Source organism: Capricornis sumatraensis, chromosome 7 (genome assembly GCF_032405125.1).
Source record: "Capricornis sumatraensis isolate serow.1 chromosome 7, serow.2, whole genome shotgun sequence".
In the NCBI taxonomy this organism is placed as follows: Eukaryota; Metazoa; Chordata; class Mammalia; order Artiodactyla; family Bovidae; genus Capricornis; species Capricornis sumatraensis.
In genome coordinates, this window is record NC_091075.1 from 70,742,250 (window position 1) to 70,769,982 (window position 27,733).

The window sequence follows — 27,733 nt, forward strand, 5'->3', positions numbered from 1 at the left end:
ATCTTTGCCCCCTCAATACTTTGAAAAGAGGTTACTAAAATTATTAGCATTCCAATGGTCTCTCTTTTGTCAAGTTTAGCATCGTAACATCCTCATTCTCTTAAAGAACTCACTCAAAAGTAGGTAGAACTTTCACTGTTCATTCAAAACTATCATACACCATTTGTTTTTTTCATAATGCAAAAAAGAACACAAGTGTATTTTTAAATATTACAAACACATAGACAGTCCCTACTGTGTGCTGTTTTGCATTCTTCCTACCTGCCCATTAGACAGCCTCTAAAATACCTTGCTTTCATTTCATTTGTCCCCCTCGTCATCATCATCTACCTCTAAAGGAGCGCAGTTATTTAAACAAGCGTGGGATGCCCCATTTTCCTGGGATCTTGTCTGACTTGTCCTCTACTCACCCTACGTCTGTTGCCTGTCGTATCAGTGCTTGATGCAGGGGAGGAATCAGAAGAGGCAGAGTTAAGAATTCAGTTTATAGAAAAATACCATCTGATGGGAAGAAAGAGTAGCTGAGGCTTTCCTGTTACACAAAATGGATGGTTTGTTCTTGTTCTGCTTCCCAGGGAATTTTCCAGGTCTATGTTTCGATGAAGAAGCAAAAGCTACCTGTAAAGTGTCCTAAAATACTATACCTGTTACCTTAACAATCAGTTCTTTAAAAATATCAAAATATTCTCTCATGTCCAAAGCACTTTATGGAAATGTATCAAAAACAAGTTATTTCTGAGAGAAGTAAAAATAGACTGTTTCATGAATTACATTCAATAAATAATACTTTGTAACATAGTGTTTTGTGGTTTTTGTAAAAATATTTATCTAAACAAAACTGCAAAGCAAATCTAAATAAAGCAGACATGTAATGAATGTAAAATTTACAAACATACTGAGCCGCTGAATGAAAATTCCAATGGATTTTTTTCTGAATATCATTCAGATATTAAATGAAACTGAATATATTCATATGGGTTTTGAATATCACTACAACTAACAATACCCAGAGGGCATAAATTTCACTTCCTCTCTTTTGTTCTTCACTTAAAAACTGTACTCAGTAATAGGCAAGTCAGTCTCTACTGTATTCTGGTTTGGTTTTTCCATCATAGAGACTGTGACAATACTGATTTTCTCATCTATATAGTTCAAAGTGTCAAGGGCAGAATACTGTTATAATTAAATGCAAAATGGGGATTATGGTTTATCTCTGCTGCCTACTTTATGGTACACTACTTTGAAGTCTCTCTTCCTGATGTTGCATGTGTGTTAATAATACCAGAATTCCTTTTAAGTCAAATATGAAACACATTAAAAACCAACAGGCTTGAGGGTTGTAAATCATTACAATGGGTGCTGACATTAGAAGCAAAGATCAATTCTCATCTTACATAAAAATTACTTGTATTACTTCCTGCATTAGTGCCCTTTAGTCCAGTGCTTCCTGACTCTTCTCAAGGTTTGGCACATATTAAAAAGGTTAATATCTGTCTGGCTCGCTGGGGTAAACTCACCAGCCATCTCTGGCCAGCGGGGCTCACCTGGGACATGACCTCCCGGTCTCCCACTATGCCACCCCAAAGGCTGAGGTATACATATCTTGGCAACCCCTTTACCCATTCAGGCACCCCAGTTGGGGAATGGGGGTAACCCAAAACTATGACCTCTCTATAGTATAATATTTGGGAATTGGCTTAAGAAGCTTTAAAATCTGACATTGACTGGTCAGTTATTTGACATGAGATTGATTTTCTTTTATCTAGAGTAGCACAACTGTTTTGATTCTTATCTGCATAGGTAAGTCTGAATTAGCCTCTGTTCATCTTTCTAGAGTTTTAAATACCTAAAAATCCAGTACAATAGTGATAAAAAGAATGTGGTATTTAGAAACAGGTCCATCTAGGTTTGAATCACATCTGAATTCCAATCTCAACTCTGTTCTTTCCTCAGGCAAGTTTCTTAACTTCTCTAATCCTCAGTTTCCTAAATGGGTCAACTGGGATACCAACTGCTTTTGAGTTTGTAGTGAGAACTAGACATTACATGTGCAATGCTTAGGACAATGCCTAGCAGTGTAAGATGCTCAATAAGTGACAGCTATCATCATTTACTAGTTAAAGCTGAGATGGTGCTTTCATTTCTACCACATTGCGAACACAGTATTTAACAAGTAAATCAATATTTAATGAGTGAACATTCTCGAGTATTTTCTTCCTAGTGCAAAACTAAGGAACCATCAGTTCAGTTCAGTCACTCAGTCGTGTCCAACTCTTTGTGACCCCATGGACTGCAGCACTCCAGGCCTCCCTGTCCATCACCAACTCCCAGAGTTTACTCAAACTCATGTCCGTTGAGTCGGTGATGCCATCCAACCATCTCATCCTCTGTCGTCCCCTTCTCCTCCTGCCTTCAATCTTTCTCAGCATCAGGGTCTTTTCAAATGAGTCAGCTCTTCGCATTAGGTGGCCAAAGTATTGGAGTTTCAGCTTCAACATCAGTCCTTCCAATGAATATTCAGACTGATTTCCTTTAGGATGGACTGGTTGGATCTCCTTGCAGTCCAAGGGACTCTCAAGAATCTTCTCCAACACCACAGTTCAAAAGCATCAATTCTTCAGCATTTAACTTTATAGCCCAACTCTCACATCCATACATGACTACTGGAAAAACCATAGCTGTGACGAGACGGACCTTTAGTTCCTTACTATCTCCCATATGTGAAGCTCTTTAGTGACCTCACTTGTATGCGAGAATATAGTTGAAAGTAATACACTAAAAATCTCTCTTTCCTCTTAGAAGCCAAGAGACAGAACATGTAACATTTATTGATGGTGTACCTTTAAATATCTTAAGTGGGTCTATCCCCATTAGTTACCAAAAGTTACTTACAGTGAATCTAAACAGTTGCTTCATCCCTTTATCCTTTAGACAGGAACAGTGGCATTAAAAAAATACTTCTTTAAAGATTACTTTTGATTATATTTTCTCTCAATAATTTTAGAGAACTGTACATTGAAGATCAGTGCAACTCAATGAAATGTATTAGAATTTAGGCTCTCTGAGACTATCTTAAACATGGAGACTACATAATAGATGCCGCAGTGCACTGCAGATAAAATAATTATGAGTTATCACAAACTCCGTAAAAACATGATATGCGTGCCTCCTCTTAAAAAGATAAAAAGTCAAGTCACAATATGAATCTACTGATGTCCTCTTGGGTTCTTCTAGTACGGGTCTCCACAGGGGTTGTCTGAGGTCTGGCAGCCCATGTTCTGACCCGTCACCTGCACTCTGAAGAGCATTCCGTCAGCGCACATACAGAGTTTGTAACGCACCCAGTCATCACTACCAAACTGGTCTCCGCTGGAGGAACTTGGCAGGCGAGCCGTGCTGACCATCACAGTTCCGTTCAGGATGATGCTGTTTTCCTATCAGGAGAAAAATCATTACAGTTTATTTACACCCACAAGAAGGGACAGAACAAAAATAATAAACAAAACTCACTGAAATATGACCAAGAATAGAAGGTGGTAAGATAGAGTAAACTCATGACCAAAATAACAAGAAAATGCCCAAACCAATAAAAATTCGACAAGTGACCACTTAGTAACTGTTCATAAGGTGTATTTATACACTTAACACAATTTATTTCTCAGTTAGCTAAAAATTATATCAAAATTCCTAAGTGCACATAAGACTGACACTGATCGAGTCTCAGATCTTTTTCATTTGCTACTGCTTAAGAGAGTTTTAACCAAGTGTCTGATTGAGATGTTTCTGACAATGAACAGAAAAACTAGAAAACGTTTCTCTCTTAGAGAAAAGTAATTTTAATTTCCAATGATTTTTGGTAACACCATAAATGAAGATTCAAGCCACATAATTTTGAAGACCAGATACTCAAAGAAGACTGCCTGGAAGTTCTCCTCTTCAAGCCCACTGTCTCAGGAGCACTATTGTATTGCAGACTCTTTTTCTCTTTTGGAACTCCTCTCTCTCCCTTCTTCCCTTTTCTTCTTTTCCTTCATTCAGTGATTAATTTTTAAATGTCTGCTGTGTGTCAGACACTATTCTTGGTGTTGAGTACATAGCAGTAAACAGACAGGCAAAGTTCAAGTCCTCATACACAGATGTTTTACTGGGGAGGGGCAGACAATAAACATCTTAAGAGGTAAAACAACCATCATCTGAGAAGAGCAAGTCAGGATAAGTAGAGAGTGACCAGGTGCGGTTCTACTTTACCGAGGAAGGTCAAGGAAGGCCTCTCTGATAAGGTCACAGTCTGATGGAAACTGGGTCACATGAGGGAGAAGGGCATGTGGGTGACGGGGCAAAAGAAAGAACAATATGCACGCGGGACTTGTGTTCCAGGAACAGACAGGAGGCCAGTGTGGCTGAAGGAGGTGAGTCACCAAAAGAACCAGGGACCAGACACATGGGGCCAGGGAATGGACTTTGGATTTTATTCCCAATCAGATGGGAAGCCATTTGGAGGGTTCTGAATAGAGAAGTGACATGATCTTTTAAAATGGATTTCTCTGCTGTTTTTATAGAGAATTGCGTACAGGGATGAAAGAGGAGGCTGTTTCGGCAGCGCAGGCAGGAAATGATGGTGGTCTGCACCATGGTGGAGGAGGTGGCGATCATCAGCCAGGCTCTGTACATCTTCTGAAGGTAGAGCCCGTGGGCTCCGCTGATGAACCAATGGGCACCATTTACCAAGATGGGAACACTGAGAGAAATACATGTTTGGGGAGGGAGGGAGGATATGCAGACTTTTAGACGTGCTGTGTTTGAGAGGCCTATTAGACACGGAAATGGAATCTTAGTTCAGGGGAGAAAGAAGTTCCAAAGTTGAGAGTCATCAGCTTATAGAGGGTGTTTAAAGCAATGAGAGAAAGTTGATTATGAAGTGATGGAAACAGTTAATTGATTATGTTAGTGATGTTGTTGTTGTTCAGTTGCTCAATCGTGTCTGACTCTTTGCGACCCCATGGACTGCAGCACGCCAGGCCTCCCTGTCCATCACCAACTCCCGGAGCTTACTCAAATTCATGTCCATCAAGTCGGTGATGTCCTCCAACCATCTCATCCTGTCGTCCCCTCTTCCCCCTGCACTCAGTCTTTCCCAGCATCAGGGTCTTTTCAAATGAGTCAGCTCTTCGCATCAGGTGGGCAAGTATTAGTTTCAGCTGCAACATCAGTCCTTCCAATGAATATTCAGGACTGATTTCCTTTAGGATGGACTGGTTGGATCTCTTTGCTGTCCAAGGGACTATCAAGAGTCTTCTCCAACACCACAGTTCAAAAGCATCAATTCTTTGGCACTCAGCTTTTTTACAGTCCAACTCTCACATCCATACATGATTACTGGAAAAACCATAGCCTTGACTAGACGGACATTTGTTGACAAAGTAATGTCTCTGCTTTTTAATATGCTGTCTAGGCTGGTCATAACTTTCCTTCCAAGGAGCAAGCATCTTTTAATTTCATGGCTGCAATCACCATCTGCAGTGATTTTGAAGCCCCCCAAAATAAAGAATGCTTTATTTTTAAATTTTATTTCCCCATCTATTTGCCATGAAGTGATAGGACCAGATGCCATGATCTTAGTTTTCTGAATGTTGAGTTTTAAGCCAACTTTTCCACTCTCTTCTTTCATTTTCAAGAGGCTCTTTAGTTCTTCTTCACTTTGTTCCATAAGGGTAGTGTTATCTGCATATCTGAGGTTATTGATATTTCTCCCAGCAATCTTGATTCCAGCTTGTGCTTCTTCCAGCCCAGCATTTCTCATGATGTACTCTGCATAGAAGTTAAATAAGCAGGGTGACAATATACAGCCTTGACGTACTCCTTTTCGTATTTGGAACCAGTCTGTTGTTCCATGTCCAGTTCTAACTGTTGCTTCCTGACCTGTATACAGATTTCTCAGGAGGTAGGTCAGGTGGTCTGGTATTCCAGTCTCTTTCAGAGATAGTACATGGAATTGAGATAGCATATGGAATTTTCAAATTTTGTTCCAATGCTGCCATCTTGTGGTCATGTAATTTTACTTTCTTTAAATTTGTAAAGCAGGTTTTTTTTTAATGGAAGTATAGCACAAGCTGGAATCAAGATTGCTGGGAGAAGTATCAATAACCTCAGATATGCAGATGACACCACCCTTATGGCAGAAAGTAAAGAGGAAATCAAAAGCCTCTTGATGAAAGTGAAAGAGGAGAGTGAAAAAGTTGGCTTAAAGCTCAACATTCAGAAAACGAAGATCATGGCATCTGGTCCCATCACTTCAGCTCAAATAGATGGGGAAACAGTGGAAACAGTGTCAGACTTTACTTTTTTGGGCTCCAAAATCACTGCAGATGGTGACTGCAGCCATGAAATTAAAAGACGCTTACTCCTTGGAAGAAAAGTTATGACCAACCTAGATAGCATATTCAAAAGCAGAGACATTACTTTGCCGACTAAGGTCCCTCTAGTCAAGGCTATGGTTTTTCCAGTGGTCATGTATGGGTGTGAGAGTTGGACTGTGAAGAAAGCTGAGTGCTGAAGAATTGATGCCTTTGGACTGTGGTATTGGAGAAGACTCTTGAGAGTCCCTTGGACTGCAAGGAGATCCAACCAGTCCATCCTAAAGGAGATCAGCCCTGGGATTTCTTTGGAAGGACTGATGCTAAAGCTGAAACTCCAATACTTTGGCCACCTCATGTGATGAGTTGACTCCTTGGAAAAGACTGTGATGCTGGGAGGGATTGGGGGCAGGAGGAGAAGGGGATGACAGAGGATGAGATGGCTGGATGGCATCACCGACTCGATGGACATGAGTTTGGGTAAACTCCGGGAGTTGGTGATGGACAGGGAGGCCTGGTGTGCTGTGATTCATGGGGTTGCAAAGAGTCGGACACGAGTGAACGACTGAACAGTTAATTTACAATATTGTATTAGTTTTAGGTGTACAGCAAGGTGATTCAGTCATACATCTGTTTTTTTGGGTTATCTTCCATTATAAGTTATGACAAGATTTTGAATATAGTTCTCTGTGCCATACAGTAAATCCTTGTTGTCTTGTTTACGTATAGTAATTTGTGTCTATTAATCCCACACTCCTAATTTCTCTCTCCCTGCCTGCCTTTCTTTACCCTTTAGTAGCCATGTTTGTTTTCCATGTCCATGAATCAGTTTCTATTTTGTATATAGATTCATTTGTATTATTTCTTAGATTACATATATAAGTGATAGCATATCTGTCTTAGCACATTTTTTTTTAAAAAACAGTTTAATTGATATGATTCTTCCTAATGATTAGCCACACACTTAAAAACCAACCTCTGATATTAGCTGAAAGATCTAATTATCTTTTCAACACTGGCTTCTTTTTCTTTAACTGTGGAGATATTGGGGGGGGGGGTGTGTGTGTGTGTATTTCAAAGTATGTCACATTAACAACAGGTAGAATTTTCGAGTAGAAAATATTAAAAGATTTAGGTAATTTGCTAATGGGTATAAACAAATCAGTCACAGCTCTTGCTTCTGAGTTTCTGATGTGGAGAACAGCAGCCCCTCTGTTACACTATTACTCTCTCAGATGGATGGCTTCTTTCTACAGGGTACACAAAGAGTACTCAGCACTGATACTGAGCTTCTGATAAGAATCACATTTTATGTTCATATTTACTATTTATAGACTGGTACATGTTCTTCAGAGGAAAAAGATATTTATGAAAGTGAATTTTTTTTAAAGGAAAGAATTACTTTGTAAGTCCTTAGGTTTAAGTTCACCTTTGTTATTTAATGCTTGATAAATTTAATTAGCTTTAGTTAGACAGCATAGAGCAGGTGCCCGAAAGACATTCTGAATAAATATACTTTGACCAGAATTATGAAACAGGTAAAATGTTTTTGGACTTATGGCTCCCTTAAAGTTCAGATATAGTCTGTGAAGCACAAAGAAAACTGTGCTTTTCAACAGGTATAATAAAGACAAAACCTTTTTCCTTTACAATTAAATAGATATATAAATAAAAACATTTTATATATTGACTAATTGATTTTTACATCACTAGATACAAAACCCAGGAAGAGATATGAAATATCTTTAACTGAAAAAACCCAAAAAAACTTCAGGGCATGGATAGTTATTTTGATATTCTTTAAGAAGGTTTTTTTTTGTTTGCTTGCTTTTTAAAATAACACAGGCATCATTATGCAAAAAAATTTTTTTTAGAAAGTAACAGGCAAGCAGAAATAAAATAAAAAGCATCTGTTACCCTGCTGGCCATAACTAACCATTGTTGACATTTGGCATAACCTTCCAGGTTTTTATAAACATACATGTAATCTGAAAAATAAAAATGAAGTATTTCACACATTGTTTTACAACTTACTTCCACTTCATAATCTATTGTGAACATCTTTCCATGTCAAAAAAATACAAATACACTATCATTTTTCATAACTATACTTTCCAAATATGAGTTTATGTACCCAAGAATCTAGCAATTCACTTAAATTCAAAAAATACTCACAGCCTTTAACTCCATATTACCACCCATGTGGAATTCAATGGTTTTGCCCATAATGAATACGCCTTCATTTCCACGGACAATAGCACGCCCATCAACTTTTATATTTAAGTCACTAGTAGCATTGCTAGTAATCTGAAAATTAAAAAAAAAAAACTAGTGATGAAGAATTTCTAAATTAAAGTGAGAATTATTATTAGAGATAGAAGAGTAGAAGTTTGAATGAAAAAATATGAAAGGCAAGTGTTTTCATTCATATTTTATACATGTAAAGAGATGATTTGATAATGATCACACAAACCAGTTGATGACAAATGTAGAACTAATCTTTTCCACTATTTTGGAGTTAATTCTTTCCCAGCACTGTATCAGTAAAACTGCCTCCCCCCCCCCATACACACTTTGTAACTCTAGACAGTAATTCTCTTCCATTAATAAAGCAAAGAAAATAAACCATACCCTTTCAGTAGATGCTTTTTGAACATTCAGACTTTTCACTCCACTTGGCAAATGAAACTCATGAGTTTCATAGTCTGTGCTGAATAAGATATTTTGAGTCCTTGGGTCGAAAAACTGCATGCCAATGTCACTTGTAATAGAAGTTTTGTTCTTTTCTACACTGAGCTTTGTTGTCCCTTGCTGAAAAACAATCTTCAGAAAAACACTTCATCATGAATATGTTTTTGAAAAAGGCTGCATCCAAAATTCATCAAGAGCATTATCAAAAACTCTACAATAACAGACTTTTAACTTCAAGTAATCTTCACTGCCTCTCTCTGACTCCCTCCACCCACTTGGGAGAAGAGTTCTTTCAAATGAGGGCTTATGTGCTTATGTGCTGTAATGCTTGGCAGAAAACAGATGGTTGCCGAGCACAAGGACCCAGAGCTAAGATGGGCAGGGCCAGTAAGGATGCTTCCTTCAGGTTCTGGTCAGTTATATTAGCCACTCGGCAGGGGTTGCCACTGACTAGATGGACGTATTATTTCCCTACCAGACACCCAGAGAGTAGAGGTTATTCTAACCTGGGAAGATGATGATTTTTAAAATTTATTTTTAACTGGAGGATAACTGCTTTACAATGTCATATTGGACACAGTGGGGGAAGGCGAGGGTGGGATGAAGGTGCTTTATAAAATGGTTTCTTCATATGGAGGAGAAAACAAGTAACTAAGCATTCTTACAGTAATTATATCTATCCCAGAAAATGTTACCATAAACAAAACCTAGAATATTAAGAAAGTACTGAATATTAATAGATTACAAGGCCAATATTATCAAATATAATTATGAATTTTCTCTAAAGGAAAATATCCATTTCAAACAATCAACTTGAGGTTTTTACAAAGAATTTTTCTCTAATGTTTCTCAAATAATATGGTTACTTACAGGCTGGTTGTTGCCAGTGATGACTAAATTTTCATTTCGCCTTCCTCCTACTGTGCTCTTATAAAGAGGATGTATAACTCCCATGTCAGATACTTGTTTAAATCGAAGCAGACCACTTTCATGAAACTCCATGCTGTCACAGCCATTTGGTCCAATGCGAATCACAGCCCAGATAACAAGTGTTATCTAAAATAGGAATCAAACCCACTGTTGATAGGTAGCATACATTCTTAACACAACTTGAAAGCAAACAGAAAAGGCAGCTGCCAAAGGATTAAACTTCCTGAATGGTTTCATCAGTGACATAAACACATAAACTGGGTTTCCACTTACAAACAAAACCAATTTTATTTTAGTCAAGGTATTATATACAAATAACTAAAAGTTAAAAAAAGGAAGCAGTTTATTTCTTTCACCCGCCTCTGTATCTTGTCCACTTTAAGCAATTTTAGGTATTTTTTGTCTAGAACTTCTCTCCATATTTCTACATAATATGTGTGCTATGTCTTTACCGATCCATTTCAGATTGTTATCTATTAATCTGTTTTAGCAGATGAGAATTTTAGCTCACTTCTATTTCCTCTCCCCTAACTCCAGCCCACGTTACATCCATGTTCAGTATTCTCAGCCATTGTGACAATATAAATATTATTCACACCAAGCCAAACACTGTACTATGATGGCAGTTCTTTTCTCGGGCTTTGTGTCTTTCAGAGTTTAACACTTGTCTTTCCCTCATTTGCTTAATTTCTCTGAGTATCAGACTAAGTCTTTTCAAACTCTCCAACATTTCTGTAAAATGTCTCTCAATAAAATGTTCTAAAGGTCCAAACCTCTCAGAAAATGTATTCTCTTTTCCTCTCCCAGGAACTCTTTCTGGAACCCTCATCTTCTGCCTCTAGTCTGCTCTGGGTCTGCCTCACAGCTGTTATCCTGAGCTTTCCCTTCCCTTTCACGCTACAGCTTCCTTTTTCTTTCTCCAGTGTAGGGTACCCAGTTTGCTGTATCCTTGTCTTCAACCTTCTTGGTTTAGTACCTTTCAGTAAAGCAGTCACCCATGGCTTCCTTAGGAAGAATGTATGGAAAGTAAATATTTTTTGAGCACGGCTAAGAAAATGTCTCTATAATCTTTCACATTTGATTGACAGTTTAGCTTGACACACATTCCTAGATTTGAAATTATATTCTGTCTGAATTTTGAAAGCCCTTGCTATCCTGCCTGCTAGTTTCCAGCACTGCTTTTGAAAGGTCTGATGCCAATCTGATTTTGTGTTCTTTATATATAATCTTATTAAAAAAATTATCTGGAAGATTTTAAGATCTTCGCTTTATTCCTGGTCTTCTTAAATTTTACAGTGACAGCTTTGGTGTGAGTCTTTTTTAGGCATTTGCTGGACCCAGAATGGGCTTCCCAGGTGGTGCTAGTGATAAAGTACCTGCCTACTAATGCAGGAGACTTAAGAGATGCCAGTTCAATCTCTGGGTGGGGAAACTCCCTGGAGTAGGAAATAGCAACCCATTCAGTACTGTTGTCTGGAGAATCCCATGGACAGAGGAGCCTGGCAGGCTACGGTCCTTAGGGTTGAAGAGTCAGATACGACTGAAGCGACTTAACACACACACGTGGACCCAGAATAGTAGTTTTCAATTTTTCTTGATTTATTTGATAACATTCTTCCTTTCTCCAGGGGATCTTCCCAACCCTGGGATCAGACCCAGGTCTCCCGCATTGCAGGTAGATTACCACCTGAGCCACAGGGGAAGCCCAAGAATACTGGAGTGGGCAGCCTATCCCTTCTCCAGTGGATCTTCCCAACCCAGGAATCAAACTGGGATCTCCTGCATTACAGGCAGATTCTCTACCAACTGAGCTATCAAGGAAGCCCTGATATTGTGTATATGTACACGGCTTCCTTATCCAGACATCTAACTTTACTCTCATTTGCTACATTTTCTCTATTTCCCTGAATTCCTATTTTCTCTATGGTTTGGGTGCTTTTGTTCTCAATCATTTCTCAATTCTGGGAGCGTTCCATAAAAATTTACTGATCCCTGTGGCTCTGTGTTCATAGTTAACACAGTGGTTATAAAAAGTTCATGGAAAGGTCTCTGTGTGGGGTGGGGCTAGTAACTGACAGGCTTCACAGTAGGGGATTTAGGTAGCTTTTTCACGGGGAACCTGCCAAGTGTCAGCATCTTTAGATCTTGCCCAGAGAATGTAAGCCTGGTGCAGGGAGCTGGAGGTGCAGGACTCCCCTGCTTTCCTAGGGAAACCCATGCCTACCCTCAGGCAGAAAGAATCCTGTCTGGCTCAGCGCAGGGTGAGGAGGGGCAGCTCCCTGACTGCTGGCTGGAAGGGGAGCGGGGCTGGGGATCTCATGGCTCCTTCTACGGATTTTTCAAAGATGCTCTCTGCTTTCGGTTTCCCTCTCACTCCTGCTTTTCAAGGAACTTGTACTTCCACTTCCTGAGGTTTTTTAGGATTCTGCAAGGCACTTCCACCAATGCCCTCTGCAACACCCTCCCCAACAGGCAGTTTCTCTTCTCTGGTAAGTTGCCATTCCTCATCCTCCTTTTTGTCTTCGAATATTATGATTTAGAATTCTGATTGCCTCCCGCTTTCTTCCAAGATATTTCTGCTTCTTGACATTGTAACCTTAGGTTGAACTTTTCAGAGCAGAAGGGGATGAAAAATGTCTTTTTTTTTGCCATCTTAACCATAACTTTTCAATAAAATAAATTCAGAACATGTGCTCCTAGTAAAGCTACTTACAGTTTCAGCTCTTTTAAGTGAAGAATTAGACACAAATGTTTTGGATGTACATAAAATACAAGGACTGACTTAAGAGTATTAGAAGTAAAGAATACAGTAAATGGAATCCCTTTAGAACTGTGGCATCCATGTTCATGATCGGTGTTAGGGATACCAATAATCACTCTCTGAAAATGTCTGTCCACACACATGCCAGAGGGTTTCACATTTAACTCTCAGATAGTTTCAACCTTGAGTTAAGAGTCTTCTTTAAGGGACTTTCCTGGTGGTCCAGTGGTTAAGAATGTGCCTTGCAATGCAAGGGACATGAGTTTGATCCCTGGTCAAGGAACTAAGATCCCGTGTGTTGCGGGGCAACTAAACCCATGTGCTACAACTGAGACCTGACACAGCCAAATAAATAAATATTTATTAAAAAGTCTCCTTCTTTAAGAAAGCAATTTTCTTTGGAAAAGGTAATACACCAACTCCTCATACCTTGGTGTAAACTAGTCTACTGCATCCAAGGTTCACTATTTCTAAGCTGAGAAGGCAAAAGTAAATTTGGGAAAAGTTGAAAGAAAACATGAAGGAGTGTATTTTTACAAGAGATGAAGGCAATAAAATCATCTTGGGAAAGGTCTCTTCTGTTGAGTTGATGCTAATCTTTTAAAAGTTAAGTTGTTTAAAGGAGAGAGTCTATAAACATTTTTTTCTAAGTAAAATTAGTACATGGTGAGAAATGAAGTATTTCCTGACATATCAGTATACAAGGATGTCACAGTCATCAGCAACTGCAGCCCTTCAATGTGAGTTGATGAGCCCTAAGGACACTTAGGAGAAGGCAGTGGCACCCCACTCCAGTACTCTTGCCTGGAAAATCCCATGGACGGAGGAGCCTGATAGGCTGCAGTCCATGGGGTCAGGAAGAGTCAGACACGACTGAGCAAATTCACTTTCACTTTTCACTCTCATGCACTGGAGAAGGAAATGGCAACCCACCCCAGTGTTCTTGCCTCAAGAATCCCAGGGATGGTGGGCTGCCGTCTATGGGGTCGCACAGAGTCAGACACAACTGAAGCAACAGCAAGGACACTTAGGATGGAGAATACCAGCCATCAGACTGCAACCAATCCTTATGGTGAGCCCCAGGGATGCTCAGGATGTGAAAAACACAGGACACTGGCCCCAGATAGCTGAGATGCATACGAAAGCAATGATTCCAGGAAACTCAGATTCTTGCATCTTCCCATGCACAGAAAATTGATAAATTCTTTAACCTGGGATATCTGGCTTCCTTTAATTAACTAGACTCTTTTGATGTTCAGACTACCTGCCCTTTGTTGCAAAACTTCTATATAACCTGGCTCGTCCCCTAACCTCCTCAGAGCAGTTCTCTCAGGGTCAGCTGATATGCTGTCTACCGGGTCTGAAGTCCTAAAGGTTTGAAATTCTAAAAATACCCGCAGAATAAAACATAATTCACAACTTTTAGGTTGTGGCTATTTTTTAAGCTGATGATGGCAATATTAGCACACTAGGTTTTCATAGAGAAAATATTCATTAAAATTCAGTATGAGATAAAACATATACAGGCATACTTCATAGATATTATGGGTTTGATTCCAGATAATAGGAATAAAGTGAATATTGTAATAAAGCAAGCCACACAAACTTTTTTGGCTTCCAAGTGCATATAAAACTTAAGGTTACACTATACTGTAGTCTATTAAGCGTGCAACAAAAAACAATTTTCAGGGAATCCTGTTGGTATACCTGGTGGTCCAGTGGTTAGGACCCAGCACTCTCATTGCTGAGGATCTGAGTTTGAGCTCTAGTCGGGGAACTAAGATCCTGCAAGCCACGCTGCTGCTGCTGCCAAGTCACTTCAGTTGTGTCCGACTCTGTGCGACCCCAGAGATGGCAGTCCACCAGGCTCCCCCGTCCCTGGGATTCTCCAGGCAAGAACACTGGAGTGGGTTGCCATTTCCTTCTCCAGTGAATGAAAGTAAAAAGTGAAAGTGAAGTCGCTCAGTCGTGTCCAACCCTTAGCGACCCAGGACTGCAGCCTACCAGGCTCCTCCATCCATGGGATTTTCCAGGCAAGAGTAGTGGAGTGGGGTGCCATTGCCTTCTCCATGCAAGCCATGAGGTGAGGCCAAAAAAAAATGTACATACCTTAATTAAAAAATACCTTTTTGCTAAAAAATGCTATCACCTGGGCACTTAGTGAGTATAAACTCTTTGCTGGTGGAGGGTCTTGCCTTGACTTCATGACTGCTGACAGATCGGGATGGTGGTTGCTGAAGGGCTGGGGTGGCTGTGGCAATTTTTAGAAATAAGATGATAATGAAGTTTGCTGCACTGACTCTTCCTTTCATGACTTTTCTGTAGTACACATAGCTGATAGCATTTTACCTACAGTAGGACTTCCTTCAAAATCAGAGCCAATCCTCTCAAATCCTGCTGTGTGTGTGTGTGTGTGTGTGTGTGGCGGGGTAGAGGTCCTCACAGGCACATTTATTCATGCCCGAGAGCAGCAGCCCTGCTACAAGCATACACAACATCCTGTGTTCCCACAACACAGTCAGACCTACATCCCACTCAAGTAAAGCTGGTTAATGATGACCACGAGCAGGTGCAGGACTGGAAGCTTTCAAGGCTTTAGCTCTTTTATCAGCACTCCTGATTTTATAAATGATGAAGCCATGCCTACCCAAATCTCCAGGTAAACGTGGGTACAGTAGGGCTTCATGGAGATCCAAACATTCTGAACAAGGCTTTGAAGCATCTCTGTGCAGGACCTGCCACTGCTTTATCAACTAAATTTATGTAACACTCTAAATCCTTTGACTTCCCTGGTGGCTCAGATGGTAAAGTGTCTGTCTACAATGCGGGAGACCTGGGTTCGATCCCTGTGTTGGGAAGATCCCCTGGAGAAGGAAATGGCAATCCACTCTAGGACTATTGCCTGGAAAATCCCATGGATAGAGGAGCCTGGTAGGCTACAGTCCATGGCGTCACAAAGAGTTGGACATGACTGGGCGACTTCACTTCACTTCGCTTCACTTCTAAATCCTTTATTGTCATGTCCATAATCTTCATAGCATCTTCCCTCAGGAGGAGATTTCATCTCATGAAACCACTTTCTTTGCTCATCCGTAAGAAGCAACTCTTTATCCTTTATGGGGGGATGGTAGCAATTTATCACATCTTCAGGCTCTACTTCTAATTATCTTGATATTTCTACCACATCTATAGTTACCTGATCCACTGAAGTCTTGGACCCCTCAAAGTCAAGCATAAGGACTGCAATCAACTTCTTTCAAACTCCTGTGTACATTGATATTTTGACCTCTTCCCATAAACCCCCATTGTTCTTGATGGCATCTGGAATAATGATTTCTTTCCAAAGGCTTTTCAACTTACTTTGCCCAGATCCATCAGAGGAGTCACTATCTATGGTAGCTATTATCCTTGAAGAATGTATTTCTTTTTTCTTAATAAATAAATGTATTTCTTAATAAGACCTGGAAGTCAAAATTATTGCTTGATCGATGGGCTGCAGACTGGACACTGTGTTACCAGGCATGAAAACAACACTACATCTACAGTACAAACAACACTGTACATCCCTATCAGAGCTCTTAGGTGACTGACGCATCATCAATGAGCAGTAACATTTTGAAAGAAACTTTTTTTTTTTCCTGAGCAGCAAATCTCAACAGTGGGCTTAAAATATTCAGTAAACTATGCTGTAAACAAGTGTGCAGTTATCCAGACTTGGTTGTTACACTTACAGAGCCCAGACACAGAAGATTTAGCATAATTCTTAGGGCCCTAGGATTTTCCAAATGGCAAATAAGCGCTGGATGCAACTTAAAGTCACTGGCTGTCTCAGCCCCTAACAAGAGAATCAGCCTGTCCTCTGAAGCTCTGAAGCCAGGCCACTGGCTTCTCCTTTCTAGCTAAGAAAGTCTTAGATGGCATCTTCTTCCAATATAAGGCTGTTCTGTCTGCATTGATAATCTGTCATTTAGTGAAGTCACCTTCAGTAATGATCTTAGGTAGGTCTTCCAGATAACTTGTTGCAGCTTCTATATGAGCACAGGTTATTTCACCTTGTACTTTTATGTTATAGAGAGGCTTTTTTCTTAAACGCCATCAACCAACCTCCATTAGCTTCAAACTTCTGCAGCTTCCTTACCTCTCTCAGCGTTCATAGAACTGAAAGGTGTTGGTTACTCTGGATTTGGCTTTGACTTAAGAGAATTTTGTGGCTGGTTTGATCTTCCATCCAGACAAGTAAAACTTTTTTCTGTATCAGCAATAAAACTATGTTGTTTTCTTACCATTCATGTGTTCTCTAGAATAGGAATTAAGTTTGTTGTTGTTGTTGTGCTGCAAAGCTTGTGAGATCTTAATTTCTCGACCAGGGATTGAACTTGGCACTTTGACAGTCAAAGTGGCAAATCCTAACCACTGAACCACCAAGGAATTCCCTAGAGTAGGACCTTCCATTTCCTTTAAGAAGCTTTTCTATGCATTCACAACTTGTCTAAGTGTTTGGCATAACAGACCTAGCTTTCAGCTGATCTCAGCTTGTCATGTACCTTCTTCACTAAGCTTAATCATACCTAACTTTTGATTTAAACTGAGAGATACTTGCAACTCCTCCTTTCACTTGAACACTTAAGAGGCCATGGGAATGGCCTCTTAGAGAATGGCTCAGCCAGTAAGGAGTCTGCCTGCAATGCAGGAGACCCAGGTTACATCCCTGGGTTGGGAAGATCCCCTGGAGAAGGAAATGGCAACCCACTCCAGTATTCTTGCCTGGAAAATCCCATGCACAGAGGAGCGTGACAGGAGTTGGACGTGACCAAGTGACTTCACTTCACTTTACTTTAAGTAGAGGGAGAGAAAGAGTGAAAGGGGGGAAGGGCTAGTGGATGGAGCAATCAGAACGTATACAACATTTATCAATTAAATTCACCATCTTTTACGGATGGGGATAGTGGGAACCCCACACAATTACAATGGTAATATTAAAGATCACTGGTCAGAGATCACCATAAGAAATATAATAATGAGAAAAACTCTGAGAGGTAGTGAAAATTCCTAAACTGTGACAAGGAGACTGAGGTGAGCAGATGCTGCTGGAAAAAGTGAGTATGCTGCCATGCCCGGCACTAACAGGCATGCCTGGGACAAGGCTGCCAGAAACCTTCAACCTGTAAAAAATGCAGTAAAGGCAAAGTACAGTAAAGCTAAATGCCAAAAAAATGAGGTAAGAGAGTGTTAGTCGCTCAGTTGTGTCTGACTCTTGGCAACCCCATGGACTGTAGACTGGCTCCTCTGTCCATGGAACTCTCCAGGCAAGAATACTGGAGTGGGTTGCCATTTCCTTCTCCAGGGGATCATCCCAACTGAGGGACTGACTGAATCTGGGTCTCCCACATTGCAGGCAGATTCTTTACCATGATTTCACTAAAAACAGTTAAGAAAAGAATACTCTGTGCTAAATACTCACAATTAAATTGATGACAGCCAGGATAAACAGGAGGATAATCACACAGATGGCTAAATTGCCCTTTCTCCCTCTCAGTCCCGTTTTATGGAGGCGATCTTCATCAATTGGAATATAGCCAGCTTTAAAGTTACTGTTGTGCTCTTTATTGACATTCCTTCTCTCAACAGCCTTCTCACGCATGGACTTCTTCACAGGACCATTGGAACTTTGCTAAAAACAAAATACAACACAATGGAGCAGCTATACTATTTTGGATGCATTATTTGTTAGGTGCAAATTCATAAGGAAGGAAAGCTAAATTGGTTAGTGATACATTTTCTACTAATAAACCTCAAGTCATGTTGCACTGGGGCTTCCTAGGTGACGCTAGTGGTGAAGAACCCATCTGCCAATGCAGGAGACATGGTTTGATCCCTGGGTTGGAAAGATCCTGTGGAGGAGGGCATGGCAACCCACTCTATCTAGTATTCTTGTCTGGAGAATCCCCATGGACAGAGCCTGGTGGGCTACAGTTCAAAGGGTTGCAAAGAGTTGGACACAACTGAAGTGACTTAGCATGCATGCACACACAAGTTGAGTTGCAGGCTCCAAGCAGGGACACGACTGTACTGAGAAGGGTTATAGATAACAGTCTGATAACAGACTTCCACTATCTGCTTTGAATAGTCCTACGATCATTAGAGTGAACAGCCAGCTCATTTGGGGGAGAGCTGATAGACACACTCTACAGTGGAACTGTTTTTATTAATGATTTATAAAGATCTGCTTAATCATATATATATGTATTTCATTTACATGAAAAGAATTTTAAAAGGCTAATACACTTTACTTATCACTCCAGTTGGCTAAAGTTAGTATTATCCTAGACCAGCAGTTTTCAAAGTATGGGCTAGGAAACCATGGAGAGGTCCCTTGAAATCCTTCAAGTGCCTGGAGGGTGAAAATCATTTTCAAAAGAAACTCACTATGATGTTGTTTTCTTTTTTTACTCTTCTCTCATGAATGTGCAGATGACCCTAGAACAAAATGGGTTTGAATGGCATGGATCCACTTATATGTGGATTTTTTTCAACAAACGTATTGGAAAAAATTTTGGAGATTTTCAACAATTTAAAGAAAGAGATTTTCAACAATTTAAAAATTAAGAAAAAGATTTGCTATGAATATATAAAACATGTAGATACATAAGGTAAGAGTTAATATAAAATTAATAACAATTTACTTACTGTTTTTAAAGAATTATATTATGTACAGTCTCTCTATCTCTTAACTGGAGAAACTGGTTATCAGCCGATCATCCCATATCACTGGCTTTTTTAAAAGGATATGATATGACTGTGATACTTTATGCCATAAAAAATTTTATTTTTACAACTCATTCACTAGTGTATAGGTTAAGCTACCATGAAGGAACTGTACTGATTAACATTTGCTGTTTAGTCACTGAGTCATGTCCTGTGAACTATAGCCCACAAGGCTGCTCTGTTCATCAGACTGCCCAGGCAAGGATACTAGAGTGGATTGCCATTTCCAGAAAACTGCCATTTCTCCAGGGGATCTTCCTGACCCAGGGATCAAACCTGAGTCTCTCGCACTGACAAGTGGAGCCACCAGGGAAGCCCACTGGCTACATTAAGTTTCCATACAGCAACCACTGTGCTGCGGACTTTGCCGGGGAAATATCAACAACCTCAGAGATGCAGATGATGCCATTCTAATGGCAGAAAGCAAAGAGGAAATAAAGAGTCTCTTGATGAGGGTTAAAGAGAAGAGTGAAAAAGCTGGCTTAAAATTCAGCATTCAAAAAACTAAATCAAGGGATCTGCTCCCATCACTTCATGGCAAATAGATGTGGAAAAAGTGGAAACAGTGACAGATTTTATTTTCTTGGGCTCCAAAGTCACTGTGGTGACAGTAGCCAGGAAATTAAAAGACGCTTGCTCCATGGAAGAAAAGCTATGACAAACCTAGACAGCATATTAAAAAGCAGAGACATCACTTCACCGACAAGGGTCCACATAGTCAAAGGTATGATTTTTCTGTCTTCCCATCTGGCTCAGCTGGTAAAGAATCCGCCTGCAATGCGGGAGACCTGGGTTCGATTCCTGGGTTGGGAAGATCCCCTGGAGAAGGGACAGGCTACCCACTCCAGCATTCTGGCCTAGTTAGAACTGGACATGGGACAACAGACTGGTTCCAAATAGGGAAAGGAGTATGTCAAGGCTGCATATTGTCACTCTGCTTATTTAACTTATAGGCAGAATACATCATGAGAAATGCTGGGCTGGATGAAGCACAAGCTGGAATCAAGATTGCCGGGAGAAATATCAATAACCTCAGATATACAGATGACACAATACTTATGGCAGAAAGCGAAGAGCTAAAGAGCCTCTTGATGAAAGTGAAAGAAGAGACTAAAAAGTTGGCTTAAAGCTCAACATTCAGAAAACTAAGATCATGGCATCTGGTCCCATCACTTCAGCTCAAATAGATGGGGAAACAGTGGAAACAGTGACAGACTTTATTTTGGGGGGTCCAAAATCACTGCAGATGGTGATTGCAGCCATGAAATGAAAAGACACTTGCTCCTTGGAAGGAAAGTTATGACCAACCTAGACAGCATGTTAAAAAGCAGAGACGTTACTTTGCCAACAAAGGTCCGTCTAGTCAAGGCTATGGTTTTTCCAGTGGTCATGTATGGATGTGAGAGTTGGACTGTGAAGGAAACTGAGCACCGAAGAATTGATGCTTTTGAACTGTGGTGTTGAAGAAGACTTGAGAATCCCTTGGACTGCAAGGAGATCCAACCAGTCCATCCTAAAGGAGATCAGTCCTGGGTGTTCATTGGAAGGACTGATGTTGAAGCTGAAACTCCAGTACATTGGCCACCTGATGTGAAGAGCTGACTCACTGGAAAAGACCCTGATGCTGGGAAAGATTGAAGGTGGGAGAAGGGGGCAACAGAGGATGAGATGGTTGGATGGCATCACTGACTCAATGGACATGAGTTTGAGTAAGCGCCGGGAGTTGGTGAAGGACAGGGAGGCCGGGTGTGCTGTGGTCCATGGGGTCCCAAAGAGTCAGACACAACTTGGCAACTGAACAACAACAAGGCACTCAATTATATTTTACTGAAATGAGTATATCTAATAATCTTAGATACCAGATATTCCTTCAGACTTAATTTCTCTTGATTTCCCCTACAAAACCACAGCTTGTTCTCTTTGGGATTTTCATTTTGAAGAGTATAAAGAGAATTGGAGACCAAAAAATTTGAGAACCTCTGACTACGGCTGAATGACATTGTAGGTGATTATTTGGTATATCATGAACATAAAAGGAAGGAGTAGAAATGCTTACTGCCCAACTTTCATATTTCTGAGAGATTTGAGAAAATTAATTTATTGAATAAGCATTTTTTAAGCCCTTTATGCTTTAACATTAATCCCATACATAGGAATACAAAAGAAACACAGGACAAGATCCTTATCCTCCAGATATTACAAATGTGATTTGGGTACACAAAATAGTTAGCACTGCAATAACGTATTCTGTATGCTTCGATGCCAAAATCAATAGTACAGACAATACGTGCTGTGTTCATAGGAGAAGAGACAGCATGGCTTGGAGTTGTCAGGGAAACCAGAAGGAGCAGGTGGGTCAGATCTGGCAATGCAGGAAGGATCAAGGTGGAAAAGGAGGACAGGTTGTGGAAGTTTTGGGACACCTGTGAACAAATTCTAGTCTTACATCTGTTTATTGGCGAGTCACTAGAGGTCTCTGAATATGAACGATATATGTTTGATGCCTAATGTGTGAGTATTTGCAGGAGACACAGGAAAGAGGAGAATATTAGCAAGTAGGCTGCTGGGATCGGAGAAGGCAATGGCACCCCACTCCAGTACTCTTGCCTGGAAAACCCCTGGATGGAGGAACCTGGAAGGCTGCAGTCCATGCGGTCGCTGAGGGTCAGACACAACCGTGTGACGTTACTTTCACTTTTCACTTTCATGCATTGGAGAAGGAAATGGCAACCCACTCCAGTACTCTTGCCTGGAGAATCCCAGGGACAGGGGAGCCTGGTGGGCTGCCGTCTATGGGGTCGCACAGAGTTGGACACAACTGAAGTAAGTTAGCAGCAGCAGCAGGCTGCTGGGATGTTGTCGTAAGGGAAACTGAGGTATTGAGGGCCTAAAACAGGTGGGAAGAAAAAGGAGAAATTTAAAACAGACGTCAAGAGAAGAACTGAGTGAATTTGTAGCCAGGTTTAAGAAAAAAAAAAAAGCCCCTCACGTTTACTGAATGGTGACTAGTTAAACATGGGGAATGAAGCAGGGAGATTTTACATATGCTGCATTTGAACTGAATGAGAAACGACCGCATGCCTCAAAGGCAATGAGAAAGACGGCATGAGATATTAGGTCAGTCAGGACTTGACAAATTTGAGAATCTTCAGCTTCAAAGTAAATTAAATCTATGAGACTAATATAGGTCTACTGTAAAAAAACAACGTGAAGCAGTGGTCCCCAACCCTTTTTGTGGCACCGGGGATCGGTATCATGGGAGACAATCTTTCCAGACTGGGGTGTAGGGGGATGGTTTGGGGATGATTCAAGGGCATTACATTTGTTGCGCACTGTATTTCCATTATTAGTCCCTCAGCTACACCTCAGATTGTCAGGCATTGGGTCCTGGAAGTCAGGGACCCCTTGTATAGAGCAAAAGAACAAAGAGCCAAGGAAGCACTCTTGGAAAACTTTGTGCAGGAACAATGGAAAATGAGAGAGAAAAGAAAACTAAGGATGTGCAGCACTGCTGAACTTAATATGGTAACAATCGCCTCTGTGACTTTCAAACTCTGAGTAGCAAACTGTAAGCAGAAATAGTCCTGAAAAGATGCCAGCAAGTGCACATTTATTTCAAGAGAGAAGACTATAACTAAAGAATTATGTACTGTCAGAGGAAAACTGTGCTTGTTCTTGTTGTTAGGATCTTTCGGTCCCTTCCCTCAATTTGTAGGAAGACTCACATGTTTGATGGCAGAAGGAAACATGCCAAGAAGGACAAAGACCAGATACCTCAGAGTAGGGCAGAGTAATGAGGGAAATAAGATCCTCCAGGAGACAGGAAAGAAAGTGAATGTATGGAAGAGTCTTAAAAGGTGGGCTCCCACTTCATTCAAATAGTTCACACCAGGAAGAGAAACCATTTCTGTTTTTCCTCGGGATGTAAAAGGCAAGGTCATCTCTCAATAAAGAGTGGAGAGGGCAGCTGGAATCTTACTGTGGTTGCGGGGGTAGCAGGCTGGTTGAGGGCTTATGGAAAACAGAAAAAGACAAGAATAATCATTGTGGGTAATGCGGCAGACAAAATTTTTTAAACTTCACCAAGCAGTAAGAGTAAGCATCTTTTAATTTCATGGCTGTAATCACCATCTGCAGTGATTTCGGAGCCCAGAAAAATAAAGTCAGCCACTGTTTCCCCATCTATTTGCCATGAAGTGATGGGACCGGATGCCAAGATCTTAGTTTTCTGAATGTTGAGCTTTAAGCCAACTTTTTCATTCTCCTCTTTCATTTTCATCAAGAGGCTCTTTAGTTCTTCTTCACTTTCTGCCATAAAGGTGGTATCATCTGCATATCTGAGGTTATTGATATTTCTCCTGGCTATCTTGATTCCAGCTTGCACTTCCTCCAGCCCAATGTTTCTCATCATGTACTCTGCACATAAGTTAAATAAGCAGGGTGACAATATACAGCCTTAACGTACTCCTTTTCCTATTTGGAATCAGTCTGTTGTTCCATCCAGTTCTAACTGTTGCTTCGTGACCTGCATACAGGTTTCTCAAGAGGCAGGTGAGGTGGTCTGGTATTCCCATCTCTTTCTGAATTTTCCACAGTTTATTGTGATCCACACAGTCAAAGGCTTTGGCAGAGTCAATAAAACAGAAATAGATGCTCCAAAATCACTGCAGATGGTGACTGCAGCCATGAAATTAAAAGACACTTGCTCCTTGGAAGGAAAGTTACAACCAACTTAGACAGCATATTAAAAAGCAGAGACATTATTCTGTCAACAAAGGTCTGTCTAGTAGAGGCTATGGTTTTTCCAGTGGTCATGTATGGATATGAGAGTTGGACTATAAAGAAAGCTGGGCGCTGAAGAATTGATGCTTTTGAAGTGCGGTGTTGGAGAAGACTCTTGAGAGTCCCTTAGACTGCAAGGAAATCCAACCAGTCCATCCTAAAGGAGATCAGTCCTGGGTGTTCATTGGTAGGACTGATGCTGAAGCTGAAACTCCAATACTTTGGCCACCTGATGTGAAGAACTGACTCATTTGAACAGACCCTGATGCTGGGAAAGATTGAGGGCAGAAGGAGGAGGGGACGACAGAAGATGAGATGGTTGGATGGCATCACTGACTCAATGGAAATGGGTTTGGGTGGACTCTGGGAGTTGGTGATGGATAGGGAGGCCTGGTGTGCTGTGGTTCATGGAGTCGCAAAGAGTCGGACACAACTGAGCGACTGAACTGAACTAAACTGAAGTGGTAAGAAAAGCTTTGTAGAAGATCAATCTACTCAACAGGTTTAACACAAAACAAGTTGCTGAATACAGTCATGTAGGTTGTGTATCCATGCGAGGTGCAGAAACTATGAGGGGTTGTCGACACTGCAAACATTTTAGAGTTAAATTTATATTTTGGTAGATTTTTGGCCAGAGGAAGTAGAATATCTTAGGGAAAGTGAATTTGCTTCTAATTTTCACAGATTCAGTATAGGATTATGACAGTGACGTCAGATGGGCAATTTAGAACTCTTAGCCAGAATCTGAATACAGGACTACATAAGAGAAAGACAGGGCAAATCTTACCTTCCTGGGATGAATTCGTTACTTTTCTCTGTCAATTCATGTACATCAGTATATTTCATTCTTTGCACTTACCATTTACTGGTGAGTTGCTATATGCCAGATATTCCAGACTACCAAGACGTGCAAGGCACAGCACCTACTCTCAACAAACTTACTTACGGGCCAGCAGAGTAGACAGATGGAGTCACTAGCAATTACAGTTCAACATGGCAAGTGCAGTCGTACAGCAATGAAACTGAAAAGAGTGCATAAGAGGAATACCCTCTGACTTATCAAGTAAGGTCATCAGTTGAAGATTCTTCAAAAAAGCTGGGGCTTCAGTTGAACATTGAAGGACAAACAGAAGTTAGCCAAGTAAAGTACAGAGAAAGGCATTCCAGGCAGAGGAAACATCACGAAACTGAGTAGAGGTCATCTTGTGCAAACTAATGTTGGTAATTTTATATGGATGGTGAAGATGAGTATACGAATGGGACAAAAGAAGAAGTGCGATGTGGTTGTGCTTGCATGCTAAGTCTCTTTAGTCATGTCTGACTCCTTGCAACCCTATGGACTGAACCCCGCCAGGCTCTTCTGTTCATGGGATTCTCCAGGCAAGAATACTGGAGTGGGTTGCCATGCCCTCCTCCAGGGGATCTTCCCCACACAGGGATTAAACTTGGGTCTCCTGCTTTGCAGGCAGATTCCTGACCACTGAGCCATTGGGAAGCCCCAAGATGTGGTTAGGGATCAATAAATGAGTAGATATAAGTACCACATCAAGAATGACAGACTCTATTCTGAAGGCAACGGGGATTTAAAATAGGTTAGTGATACAGATTTGCATTATAGCAAAACTAAACCAAGAAGAGTTGAACTGGAATAGATGAATTTAGAGATGGAGATATCAACAGCAGGTTTCCCTAACAGTTCAAATGAGGGCTTGACAGAATTTTGACACTGCACATCAAGATTTGGGAGAGTCCTTAAGAGGCAGAACTGAAAGGACCTGGTGATTGACTGGATGTGAGTGTTACTTAGGGGGATCTAAGATGACCCCCAAATAGGGCCTGATACATAATTTGTGGGGTCTAGAGCAAAAAGAAAATGTGAGGTTCTCTGCTCAAGTACCAAGCCTGGGAGAGCGGAGCATTAACCCAAAGGTGGGTCCATTCTGAGCTCCCTTGAGCCAGTCCTGCTTGTGGCAAGGTAAACCAAGTGAATGGAGCCCTTTTAATGGTGAGTGTAATGCACCATTCACCATTAAAAATTTCTGAGTTTGGGGTGCCCATGGAAAATTCAGTTAAATTCAGACTGGAGACATAAATACCTAACTCTGAAGTGGAGAATAAGGGATGGATCAGATTGCCCAGTCTTTGTGTAAAGCAAGACAGAAACTAGTTGGAACTTCCAAGAGTATCAACAGGTGATGCACATGAAAAAAGAACCATCTAAAAACAGGCGCTGATAATTCAGGAGGGAAATCACAGAAGCAAAGGACAATTTCAATCTCAACAACTGCAAGAAGCTTTGTCTCCTTTCAATTTCACTCATTCCTTTACATTTTATTGTTAGGTCCTGTAGCTTGCCTACCATCTTTAGCTGATTTTTCTGCATTTATCTGGCAGTTTGACTTTAACTTTGAAGGCAGATGTCATGTCTTTTATTTTTCATGGTGCTCAGCATGACTGTTCCAGTGATATCTACCTACTATGTCTCTAAAAGCAGTCAATTACTTTCAGACAAGATTTTTCTGGAAACAGAATGTTGGGTACTTGGCTCATTTATTTTTTTCAACAATGCTGAAGAATGAGACTTTTCCAAAGCAACTATCCTACCACAGTTTATTTTTAAAGGGAAATAATAGTTAAGCGGGGGGAGAGACTATCAAAATTATTTTTATTATAACAAATCACCCTAGTAACTACAGGTGTGTGTGTATGTGTGTGTGTTTGTGTGTGTGTAAATGTGTGCATAATGTATAGCCTGCTTTTGGGGAAGAAAATAGCCTTTTAAGCTATTCTAAGTTACAAGTTCACAATGCAGGTAAGGAAATACTTCATAAAGGATTTTTAAAAAATGATTTTAAACCAACTGGATAGGAGACATTCTTATACTGATTGTGACTTAGTCTCCAGAACCAAAGCGGGAGGAGAAACGTGGCTGTCAGCCTAGAGGGATGGCACACAAGAAGTGGCCGCAAGCTGATACCCAACAACAGCTGACTGTTTCTTGGCTGGTATCAGGGGAGGCTGGCGGCTCGTCGGCTGGGGTTATTTTTACCCGCATCTTCGCTGGCCACGGAGCAGGCATGTCCCCAGTAGTCCTGGCGGAGGAGGCTCCCGGCTGCCTCGACCCCATCCCGGGCCTCCAGGACAGCGCCCCTCCTGACCCCGCCGAGGGACAGCCAGGCCAGGCCGGGAGCCCGCGGCTGGCTCCCCCTTATCCACCCCGGAGCCCCTTGCCCGGGGTCCCGCCCGGCCTTCGCCAGCATCCCGGGCTGCGGACAGCTCCCGCCCAGCCCCGCCCCGCCGAGCCCGCCCTCGCACCCCAGCCCCCGCCGGCCGGTCCTAAGGAGGACCTCACCGGCAGGACCCCGGCCTCCCCCGGCCCTCCAGCCCCGAGCTGCGGCGGGGCTCACAGACCTGCTCCGCGGCCGCCGCCGCCGCCGCCGCCATCTTCCCG

At 41.2% G+C, this 27,733-nt stretch overlaps 1 protein-coding gene and 1 pseudogene across 1 annotated transcript; both read right to left on the bottom strand.

Annotated features, from left to right (window-relative positions):
* SGCB (sarcoglycan beta) lies at positions 1-27,733 on the bottom strand. Its single transcript, XM_068975064.1, has 6 exons — positions 27,694-27,733; positions 18,197-18,406; positions 9,915-10,100; positions 8,985-9,176; positions 8,529-8,660; positions 1-3,434 (listed from the first exon to the last, which is right to left on the bottom strand). Exons 1-6 carry the CDS (start codon positions 27,724-27,726, stop codon positions 3,231-3,233), a joined length of 957 nt encoding a protein of 318 aa, XP_068831165.1. The 5' UTR covers positions 27,727-27,733; the 3' UTR covers positions 1-3,230.
* Positions 15,285-15,457, bottom strand: LOC138082418 (ATP synthase subunit ATP5MJ, mitochondrial pseudogene; annotated as a pseudogene).

What these genes read in the sequence shown, in the direction of transcription:
- SGCB (XM_068975064.1), bottom strand. Translation starts at nt 27,726, where the DNA reads ATGGCGGCGGCGGCGGCGGCGGCCGCGGAGCAG. An exon ending in TCACTGGCAACAACCAGCCT is followed by an intron (nt 9,177 to 9,914) that starts GTAAGTAACCAT and finishes GTTTTTCTGAAG; the next exon opens with ATTGTTTTTCAGCAAGGGAC. An exon ending in GTAATATGGAGTTAAAGGCT is followed by an intron (nt 3,435 to 8,528) that starts GTGAGTATTTTT and finishes TTCTCCTGATAG; the next exon opens with GAAAACAGCATCATCCTGAA.